General features: G+C 38.1%; 1 protein-coding gene across 5 annotated transcripts in view; it reads right to left on the bottom strand.

The window, feature by feature from the left end:
- Positions 1 to 11,260, bottom strand: part of TRPC4 (transient receptor potential cation channel subfamily C member 4) — a gene marked incomplete at its 5' end in the record, with an annotated part of 247,625 nt that extends 236,365 nt beyond the window's left edge. For all 5 annotated transcript variants that reach the window (XM_084879507.1, XM_084879508.1, XM_084879509.1 and 2 more), the window contains one exon: positions 10,883 to 11,260. In XM_084879507.1, coding sequence (XP_084735633.1) covers positions 10,883 to 11,260 — 378 coding nt within the window. The remainder of the gene's footprint in view (positions 1 to 10,882) is intronic.
- Between the last annotated feature and the right edge of the window lie 904 nt (positions 11,261 to 12,164).

Genomic DNA, 12,164 nt, shown 5'->3' with positions numbered 1-12,164 from the left:
AGCTGCATTTCTGCATATTTCTCTCCCCTCTCCCAGTACTGTGTGGCTAGGGAAGTTTTTCAGGCTGCCTTTCTGGATGCACCTCTCGCAGCTGTGGAGTTAAATCTAGATTTCCCAGCTGTCAGCAGTCCTGTTGACCCCCTTCCACAGTTGTGTGTTACATGTGTCCCCAAGGACATGAACTTGGTGCAGCACAGGTTCCTTCTGACTTCTCTTGTCCCAGTAGTTGAGTGTCTCTCTCCGGCTCAGATTCTACTGTTCTCCAGGCATCCTCTGTCCTTTCTGGCCATGGGTTGTCTCACCACTGTGTCAATACATTAATTTTTAAAGGTCTCAAATATTCACCATGTGTTACTCTTTTCCTTAAGTGTGGTAAAACAAACGATCTTCTTTAACTCATCTATTAAAAGAGCACTATGACTTAGGTTAGTTGATATCCTGCAATAATTCTGACAATGCTGAATTTTAATGTCTTGTCTCTTCTGAAAACATGATTTCTAAAATACCCAAAGAGAATGTGTTTATTCTTCTATACGTCATCTTCAATCATTTTTTTTTATAATAAATTTTCCTTATCTTTCTCTTTATTCAGAAAGAAACTACATTTGATAATAACATGTTTAGATTGTAGTTGTTTAGGATTCACTTTATTCTTATAAGCATGGTCCATTTCTTCTCTCCTGACTTTTAAATATCTCTGAGTTAATAATGGTCAAGCTCCTTGAGTCCGTCCAACCTCTTATAAATTCACAACTTTCCCAAGCAATATGTGGGTATCTAGGAAGCCTTTTGTCTGAGGTTTCATCATCAGAATTTAAGTAGATTACCTTGTGTTCTTTATTGGCATATTTGAAACCTAATAATTATTTCTAATTTAAACTTTATCTTTCATGATATTATTGCATTAAAAATTCACATTTATATATGACTAGAGGGCCATGCATGGGGTGGAGAGGGGCAGTGTCCCCTTAGCCCAGCCTGGACCCTCTTCAATTTGGGACCACTCAGAGAATGTCCAACTGCCATTTTTGGCTCAATCACAGGGATCAGGCTTAACTCTGAAGTTGGACATCCCTCTCACAATCCTGGATGGCTGGCTTCTAACTACTCACATGCCTGTCTGCCTGTTCACCCCTAACGGCTGCCCCCTGCCAGGCTGATCACCCCTAGCCACATCTGCTTACCAGTCTGATTACCCTGAACCTACCCCCCACCAGCCTGGTTGCACCCAACTGCCCCCCCCCCGCCAGCCTGGTCACCCCCAACTGCCCCCACCCGCCAGCCTGGTCACCTACAACTGCCCCCCTGCTGGCATGGTCACCCTCCATCTAACTCCCCCACCAGACTGGTTGCCCCTCACTGCCTTCTCTGCCAGCCTAGTCACCATTAACTGCCCCTGCTACTGGCCTGGTCACTCCCAACTGTTCCCCCTGCCAGCCTGGTTGTGCCCCTCACTAACCCCCTCTCCCAGCCTAGTCACCCCTCACTGCCTCTGTGTGCTGGTCTGGTTGTCCCTAATTACCCCCCACTGACGGCCAGCTCACCCCCAATTGTCCCCTCTCTGTCACTCTGGTCACTCCTCACTGTCCCCCCCCCCATCAGCCTGGTCACCCCTTACTGCCCCACCTACCAGCCTGGTGGCCCCCAACTGCCCCCCTGCTGGCCTGGTCACTCCTCACTGCCACCCCTGCCGGTCTGGTCATCCCATGCAACCTGCCGGTCAATAGTTTGATGGTCCCTTCTTAACCCCTCTGCAGTCTGCTGTTCGGTTGTTACTGTGAGGGTGTCATGACCACTTTGCATATTACCCTTTTATTAGTATAGATGGTACTAATGTTGCTTAACAATTAATCCTTTTTTTTCCAGTTCAAAAAAATCTATATATTTTCCCTAGAACATTCCAGAAACTAAGAAAGAATGTTATAATTAGATTACACACATGAGGGGGTGAGGATAATGAAAAATTAAACCCACTCTACTCTCCCATTATTATCTCATTTAAGGGAAAGGAGGTTATAAATCCAGTGGATAAACTGGCAACTATAATATTTTACCTTCCAAGTGGGTATGAACATTTTCTGAGAAGGCTACATTCTATGTAGGCTTAAAACTCACAGCTTGGAACTGCTATAGGATAGTAAAAAGCTAGTTTAATTCCAGGACAAGTGGAATAGGGAAACTGAGGCAGGGAAATTAAACAAAAATTTGCTTATAGCAGGACCTTATCTTAAGAACAAAAAGTAAAACTTCTCACACAAAAAATCAGAAGATGTGGGGGAAAGGAAGAGAATACAATGTCAAAATGACTAAGGAGGTTAAATGGTGTATTATTTCAGGAGTTGGAATGACCAATTAGCTTAAGCCATTTAATCATTTACACTAGAGGCCTGGTGCATGACATTCGTGCATGGGGGAGAGTACCCCTCAGCCCAGCCTGTACCTTCTCCAGTCTGGGACCACTCAGGAGATGTCCAACTGTCGGTCTAGACCCGAACCCCCCTGCCTGCCTGATCGCCCCTAACTGTCCCCCCTGCCAGCCTGATGACCCCCAACTTTCCCCTTCAGACCTGATTGCTCCTAACTGCCCCTCCATCTGCCTGGTCTCTCCCAACTACCCCCCACCAGTGGTCTGGTCACCCCACACAGCTTGCTTGTTCAGTTGTTTTGTCATCCCTCACTACCCCTGCTGCTGGCCTGGTCACCCCATGCAGCCTGCTTGTTCAGTCATTTTGTCATCCCTCAGGCCAGCCCTGGGTATCTGGGCAGCCAACATCTGAGGCTTGCCTGCACCTTTGCCTGGCCCTGGGTGGCTGGGAGGCTGAGGGAACTGGGTGCTGCCATCTCATGGTTATGGGTGTTGCCATCTTTGAGGGAGGGGCAATAAATTAGCCTATTCCCTCCTTATTGGCTGTGGGTGCCACAATCTTTGAGGGCGGGCAATCAATTAGCATATTCCCTTCTTATTGGCTGTGGGCATCACCACCTTTGAGGGAGAGGCAGTCAATTAGCATATTCCCTCCTTATTGACTGTGGGCACCCCTATCTTTGCAACAGCATGAGGGTCAATTAGCATATTCCCTCTTTATTAGATAGGATTGTGCAGCCAACTACATCTTTTATTTTATTTTCTTAAAAATATATTTTATTGATTTTTTACAGAGAGGAAGGGAGAGGGATAGAGAGCCAGAAACATCAATGAGAGAGAAACATCGACAAGCTGCCTCCTGCACTGCCCCCAAAGGGGATGTGCCCACAACCAAGGTACATGCCCCTGACCGGAATCGAACCTGGGACCTTCCAGTCCACAGGCTGATGCTCTATCCACTGAGCCAAACCAGTTCCAGCAGCCTATTACATCTTTTAAAAATTCTTTCATTTAGGACAGAATTATTCAAATCTCTTATGATTGCTAATTTCCTGCTAACTAAAGACAATCTATACTATGTTGTAATAGCTTTTAAACTCCCTGTTGTGAAATATTAGGACAATTTAATTTTTAAACATTCAAAGTACTTATTAAGATAAATATTTTAAATTGGTTATTATTTTATGTTATAAAGTTTATATTTGGGGAAAATTTGAGCTTTTTCAATGTAATGGTAGAGTCAGACAGTATTTATAGTTTTCTATAGATAGTTTACATAAAAATATAAATAACATAACATTTATGTAGTTATGTCTCATGAGAGAATAAGTATTTTGGAGGGTGGACATCTTTAATATTTTACTATAATTTTCTCTCTTTCACATCAATTGCTCTTGCTCTTGCTCTCTCTGAATTTTCATAGTATATATGATTATGATTACACATATATTAGGTACTTATAAATATCCAGGCTTTAATAAAAACAAATAAAAAGGGGTTATCCAAATTGGTTAACCACTAAGGAAAGCTAAATTGTTTTCATTCTATAAAAGATGGCTCTCATACCTAGAGCACATAGGCTGTATTGGCATCTACATTAATAAAAGAGAAACATGTAAAATGACCATAACTTCACAACTCCCACCAGCCAATTAGGAGTGAATATGCAAATCAACCCAACAAAGATGGTGGGTTAATTTCCATACCCAGGCACAGAGTGGCCAGGGATGGGGCAGAACGCCTGCGTCATTGCCATGGCAACAACACAGGAGTTCCACCCTGCCCCAGTAGCTCTGGGTCTATGGGCAGCGTGGGAAGGCAGAAAGGTGGCTCTGGGCTGGAGAGAAGGTGGTGCCAACAGGGGAAGGAAGGGGAAGGAAGGCCCATTCTTGCACAAATTTTCATGCGTCAGGCCTCTAGTACACTATAATTTAATAGCACCATAGAACTAAAATAGAATTACAAAAGGCAAATTATCTCTTCTGAAGCCCAATGAGAAAAACCAAATGAATGTAGAAGTTAAAAGTAATTATTTTTTCGGTTATCTGAGTTTTAAAGCAGAAAGTAATCAGATTCAATACAGAAATTTTAGATTGTCTAAAGAACACAGTTATTTGCTAGTAGCCAGAGCTATATTTATTATCATCTATTCTAACTGTATAATGTTCTTTATTTTGAGTCAGCAGGGTATATTTTAGGTTAATACATATTTTCATTAACATGCTAATGTCAATTTCCTATTTTAGACTATTTGATATTCTGATCACTTAATGGTACTGTTTCTAAAGTCACAAATTTTATTAGATATTTTAAAAAAAAGGTTTCACTATAGGCACTGAGATTAAAAAAAACGAATAAACTGAATTAAATTATTCTTTTCTCTTAACAGGGTTTCTATTTCTAATTATTGCATTTTTTTCAAATGAATAAAAATGTCATCCATGCTAGACAGTATATTGCCAATGCTTAACTTTATCTTTTCAGCATATCTTATGTTTTTCAATAGGAAGATAGAGATTGTTGGAATAAAAAGGTAATAATAGTATATTATGCTGTTATTGTATTACCTTATAAAGCACTTTTTTCAGAATTTGACCACCACCAGACTTTAAAAAGAAAGTAAATTCATACTATAATAAAATCCCAATTAACTGCCAAAAACAAACAAACAAGAAAACAAGGCTAAGAGTGACTTAGAGACTTGTCTTGTTAGAAAATGGTGAAGGCTAGAAGTCAGTATTTCTATGACTCAACTCTGCTCTTTTGCAGCACTTTAAAGCTTCTAATGATGTTGCTATTCCTTGGAATTCCTTGGTATTAAGCAACTAAATTATAAATGGCATTATAATATTCCAGACAGAGGCACAATCTGAATATGTAGATATAGAGGCTCTTTTACAATTATTTAACTCATATCCTAAGTAAGAATAATTAATCAATGATTTAAATGACTTCCATTAAAATTGGTGCAATCCTTAGAACCAGAATAGCACAGTGTTTACTTTTTGTTGATCACTTAGTTCAAGCACTAAACAACCATATGTATTCTATAACTTTCAACATTCTCTAAGGAAGCTGTTCTCAATGTATTGTCTTTAGGTCAGAGAAGCATTAATATTACTCAGGTAATTGTTAGAAATACAAGTTCCAGGGTTTCATTTCAAACCTGCTATTTAGACTCTCATTATGGGATAGAGTGATCTGTGTTTTAACAAGCCCTTTTAGAGATGCTAATGACAGTGAAGACTGAGAACCATTTTTCTAAGTTAAGAATGGAAAATAATGGTTTTCTGATAAGCATTTACTGAAGCAGCTAAAAGTGCAATTGGATCTGACCTTAGAAGACCACAAAGAGAAAAGTCTGCCAGAAATAATTAACAGTCAAGTAACCAATCAATTTATTGAATCAGGGCTAAAAACTCACTCATTTATTTCCTGTAGAGAAGTAAGGTACTGAAAATGTTTAAGAAAAGCTCAGTAAAATCATGAGAATATCAGAGTGATGGTTTTAGAAAGGGAGAAGTAAAAGCACATAATGTTTTATTTTTCTACTTAGTGTTAACAAACAAATGTTCTTTATGCTGTCTATTACATAAAAGAAGTTAATTATTTATTTTTCCATTTTTTGGTATAAACTCTAAGAGCTCAATACTTTAATCTAAAGGTCTATATTAAAGTATAAATTAAATATGGAAGAAAATATTTAATGATCTAAGCCCAGTTGAAAAACCTAAATATCTTCATTAAATTCTCCACTGACAAAAATCTTTCAATATATTAGCAATCACAAACATTTGAACAATATATAAGGGCAAGAAGAGAAACTTTTAGAATGATTTAATTTGCTTCAGTGTCCTCATTATCATTTATATAGCAATCTCAGACCCTTTCTTAAGTCCAAATGAATAATTGCCTTCATAGAAATTCAATAAATAAAAGACTGAGTATATCTAATCATGTCCCTGAAACCTTTTCTCATAGTATCTATCCCAGTTAAAGGAGTTAATCTTTTCCAGGTGTAAACCCTTACATCTTTTATTCTTTCTTCTTCAGGCCCTTCTCCTGTTCCCTCATGCCATCTACCCAGTACCATTTTGTATTTACCAAATTATTTATTTAAATTCACAGTTACCTGAGGATTTGGTTCTCTTCCCCTTTCCATTGAGATCACTTTTATTCATCTATATATATAAAAGCCTAAGTGACCATTACAACCGAAACAACCAAACGGACAACCAAACAGACTGCATGGGGCAACCAGAGTGGCAGAGGGGTTAGTGAGGGATGACCAAACAACTGAGCAGCAGGCTGCATGGGGTGACCAGGCCAGCAGGGTGAAGGCAGTGAGGAGCAACAAGGTTGGCAGAGGGGGGCAGTGAGGGGCAACCAGGCTGGGGGGGGGGGTAGTTAGGTCAACCAGACCAGCAGTGGGGGCAGTAAGAGGCAACCAAGCCTACGGGGGAGACAAGGGTGACAAGGCCAGTGGGAAGGGCAGTTGGGGGTGACCAGTCTAGTAGGGGGTGCAGTTAGGGGCAATCAGGCAGGCAGACAGGTAAGCAGTTAGGATCCAGTGGTCCCAGATTTTGAGAGGAATGTCCAACTGTCGATTTAGGCCCAATCTCCGGGATTGGGCCTAAACTGGCAGTTGAACATCTCCCAGGGGGTCCTGGATTGGAGAGGGTCCAGGCTGGGCTGAGGAGACCTCCTGTGCATGAATTTCATGTGCCAGGCCTCTAGTGTTCCCATAATATATATATTTTTTATTTCTTCATTACTAAATCTTAAGACTCTGATGAACAGGAGCAATGTCTCCTCCCCAGAGCCCAGCACAAAGCCTTGGCACAATAAGCATCCTCAGATTTTTCTCAAGTAAATGTACCAGATGAAAACACAAACAAATCTGATATCTCAAAGGCCTCATGATTTCAGGATGCCATCAAACGCTGAATCTTTTTTTCAGATAAATAAATTAATATGTGACAAATTTGGAAAAGAAGAATATATAGTCTAATCTATACTTGTCAGGTTTGCATGGTTTTTGTAATAGACCCTCTCTCTCAATTCATTTTAAGACAAATTATATTTAATCTTGTCCACTTGATATTTTTGTTTTTAGATTATAACACTTGGCTTCAATGATATCACCAAAATTAATGACAATATGTCCCAGAGTCTTTGGGCTGAGGTTTGGGCAAATCATAATATCCAAACTGGCTTTCAAAAATCTAAAGAATCATCTAAGAAATTACAATTTATGAGAGAAAAATTCCTGTCTACATATTTGCTACCTACAACACACTGACTTATGGAAACCTATTCCTGAAGATGTTGGCTATACTTAGAAGCTATGTTACCTAAGTAAATCACAGATAAACAGCCAATCTTTAATAGAGCTGCAAATCCATGCCATGAGGAATCTTTTGTGGGCTGTATATTATGTATCGATATATTAAATGTAACAACCCCACTTTCATTGCTCAAAATACCGAGGTATCAGAAGTAGGTAGATTGTTTATTCTAATAAGGCTCAAATAAAGTTCAAATAAAAAGATGCAATTAAAACATTATCAGTGTCTTCACTGAAGAGGAAAATATTTGGCCAAAAATTGATACAAGGTAAATCTTCCAGAAACACATGGCCAGGGACATTCAGACTCTTAGAAGATTTCAAACCTTTTCTGCTTCTTATTAACAACCAAAGTTTAGATCAAGTGTCTCTAAGGAGTCAAGACCTATTTGTGAGATAAGAATTTAACATCTTACAAACACTTCCATAATAGCAGATACCTTCTCCAGACACCAAATAACTTTAGCCAGCACAAAAGTCATTGACTAAAGAGACTTAAACTGTAGAGGCCAATTTTTTTCTAGAGATTAAAATTAAGAAGGCTATTTTATAATAAACATGAAAAACACATTTAATAGCAATTTTATTCCATAGACTTGTTGAAATCTAAAATGATTTAGACCACAGTTGTAATATCTATCTTATGGTTGCCTACATAGAGTATGTATACTCTAAAGTCATTGTTGTTAGAAAATACAAACATTGTAGGGATGTAATTATGGAAGTAATTTCAGAATTACAAGATACTGAGAAAGTAGCACCTGAACTTATACAGATATGTCATTAGATATTACCTGTTAAGGTTTATATAAAATTGAAAGGATAGATGAATCAAGGGAAATTTTCTATCAGTAAATTTTAGTAATATGATAGAAAGGTAATGCACAAACATCTGAATATGAAACAAACAACAAAAAGCTAGCAAAGCAACAAAAAAGTATTGTTATTATAGAATGTTGTCTTATCAAAGTTTGGGTTCAGGTGAGGGGAAGGGGTGAGTGGAGGTGAAGCATAAGACTGGACCAGAGAACACAGATTTTTAAGAACATAGTGAATTTTTCAGGAGACACCCAGCCACAAATGTGTTCTAATAATGACAATGAGTCTGATGAAAAGTCCTCTAGTAAAACAAATACAAAGCTTGCTTTAAAACAGTCATTTTTTTCAAACTTTTTCATCTATGGCATACATAAACTAATTACTAAAATTCGTTAACAAACCAACAAATATATATTTTGCCAATCTGATAAAGATATGATTTTGATTGATTTACAATAAATAATAATAATTATAATTAGCTATCTATAAAAAGTTTTATTGATTTTTGTTTTGTTTTCTTATTCCTCACCAAAGCATATTTTTCCACTGATTTTTAGAGAGAGTGGAGAAGGAGGGGAAGACACAGATAAAGAGAAACATTGATGTGAGAGAGACACATCCAGCAGTTGCCTTCTGCACTCACCCAGGGATTGAGACACTGAGGTACATGCCCTTGTTCAGAATTGAACCTGGGACCCTTCAGTCCACAGGTCAATGCTATATTCACTGAGCCAAACTGGTTAAAGATTTATTGACTTTTAGAGAGATAGAGAAAGGGAGAGAGAGAGTGAGAGAAACATTAACATCTATAGGCTGTCTCCTTCATACTCTCTAGTGGGTATCCAGCAAAAACCATGGCATGTGCCCTAACTAGGAATTGAACCAGGGACCTCTTATTATGTGACAAGACCAATAAGATGGAACTCTATTATATGACCTATATATTTATTACTCAAAAGAGGGTATTCACACCAGAAGGCTTTTGTTGTGTTGGCTGTTTTCATAAAAAAAAAATGATAATCTAAGGGGAAAAGGTCATTGCCCATGACTAAATAGTCAAGTATTGTGTGTTGTAAAAATTCTTGTGGCATACCTTGGTTAAAAATCACTGCTTTAAAAATATATAACATCTCCTAACAGTCTATCATTTGCAGAAATAGAGATTTGTGCATTGTATCAAAGAGGGAAGGAATTGCTAGAGATGTCATAGCACAAACAGTAAGATTTTACTTTAAAAGACATATTTGAGCTACTGTAGTATGTTCAATGTCTTTTTAATTATTATGATAAACTTAATGCAGGGAGTTGAAGAGTTCAGTGTAAAAGGAAAAGGATAAAATAGACAATTTAGATACAAGGCAATAACAAAGAGAAGGGTCTACTCTAGACAGACAGAAACAGATTCCTTATTCGTTTCTGTCTATGATCTCTCTACTTCCTTAGTGGTAAAAAGAGGGAGACAGTGAGGAAAAGAAAACCACAATGTGTGCCATTTTAATTTATTTTCTTCTGATGATATTAAGATGCAGCTTATGATTTTGTCACTAATAAATTTAATATTAAATTTATAGTCATTTTCTAATAAAATTTTGTTAATCCTCACCTGAAGATATTTTCCACTGATTTTAGAGAGAGTAGAAGAGAGAGGGAAAGACAGAAATGTCTCTAAGAGAGAAACACGATTGGTTGCCTCCTGCATGTGCCCTCACCAGAGCTAGGACAACGGAGGAGCCTACAACACTGGCACATGCTCTTGACTGGAATCGAACCCAGGGTCCTTTGGTTCCTAGGCCGACACTCTAACCACTGTGAAAACCGACTAGGGCTCTAGTAAACTTTTTTTTTAAAATTGCGTCTCAACTTAAGAGGATCCAGGGGAGTCTGCAAAAGAACAATATCAAACTTTGATGATGCAATTCACTTTTTCAGTGAGATACAGAATCTCAAAATGGGAAAGCAGCTTAAACAGAAAAATACCCCCCCCCCCAAAAAAAATGTAGCCTGCTACTGTAGAATGTCAGAAAATGAAAGGCAACAGGAAAAACACTCATATACACAATAAGTGCCAAACAACATTCTGTGTTGAACACAACACAGAAATGTTTCCAATGCAAAGAAAGCCAACATGGGTTACTTTGTTTTGCTTTGGTTTTTACTAAATGTCTGATTTAACAAGTAAGTGGTGCAACTGGTGGTGGCAGTAACTGTTGGAGGATATGAATTGTGTGTTTAATAGTTTTCTAGCATAATAATTCTAATTTCAATGCTTCTGTTAGCATTTGAGGGCATGTGAATACACATAGAAACCTATTGCAAGTCAAATAAATTAGAAACAATATTTTTCCACATACCTGCTTTTCTCCACTTGGCTTTTTGTAATTCAATAACAGCTCAACAGCTCCAACAACTTCTTTCCTGATTGCATGTAATAGAGCATCGCCGACATAGACATTAAAGCTTAAGAGTAGTTCGATGAGCTCCAAGTTCTCATTTTCAATTGCAATTAGGAGAGCAGTTCTTCCAAGAGGATCAATGCAATTAATATTTATTTTAAAATAAATTTCAGCTTCCTCTAGGGCTCTCTTGACACTTGCATAATCTCCCTTTTCCACAGCATTTAAGTAGGCTTTTTCTGATGGTGAGAGTTCTGATTCTGCTCGAACTATCCTTAGAGGGATGCGGTCTCTATAAGGGGCATTAACATTTCTTTTGTAGTAGAACTGAGCCATGTTTCATGCCATGCTATTTCTTTTTGTCTCTGAAATTTCAAACAAAAACAAACAAACAAAAAAACAAAAAACCCACAATGATTAGTGTTAGTACACTTTTTAATTATTGTGCATCAAGGCTTTTCTTACAATTATGTTAATAGCAATAATGATGCCATTATTATTTATTAATAATAGTGAAGCTTTTTCCCATAAACAGTGGAAATGGATTTATTAAGTATTCAACTATCTGCAAACACTATTGCAAAGTCCTAATATAAGAGGAATAAAAAGAAGCATTTGCAACTTATTTTAAATAGTTACTTTGACATGTGACAAACATAACAATAGAATATTATTTGATAATAAAAGGGAATGTAGTACTGATACCTACTATTAATATGGATAACTTGAAAACACTACAAGTGAAAGATGCCTGTATATTGGATGACATACTGTATGATTTCATTTACATGAAACTAGTGGCTTGGTATGCAAAATTCATGTATATTAAAAGGGAATTAATTAGAGGAAATATTTTAATATCGCTATTTGCCCTTTCTCTATAATTGAAGTGTCAGATATGAAAGAAAATTAGTAAAATGTATATGAAAATCTCCCTCCTTTCAGAGTCTGGGGTGCACCACAGGACCCAGAGTCAAGTCCCACACACCTGGGCATGCCTCAAAATCACGTGAGATCCAGACAGCCCCACCCCTGTCAAGCCCAGTAGGGCACAGGGCACAGCCTCAGGCAGAGGGTGTGGCCTTAGATCCCCCTTGCAGCCTCAGGTCTCCAGGCCTGGCCTCAGGTATCCTGGCCCCAGCACGAGAGGGCACAAGGACACAAGGGTGTGAGGGTGTAATGACCATTTGCATATTAGCTCTTTATTATTATTACCAGAATCCCATTGCATGAAGAGATT

This window comes from Pipistrellus hanaki (genome assembly GCF_964339955.1).
Source record: "Pipistrellus hanaki genome assembly, chromosome: 3".
Lineage (NCBI taxonomy): Eukaryota > Metazoa > Chordata > Mammalia > Chiroptera > Vespertilionidae > Pipistrellus > Pipistrellus hanaki.
The sequence above is the reverse complement of the archived record's forward strand: the minus strand, read 5'-3'. Positions and strand labels throughout refer to the sequence as shown.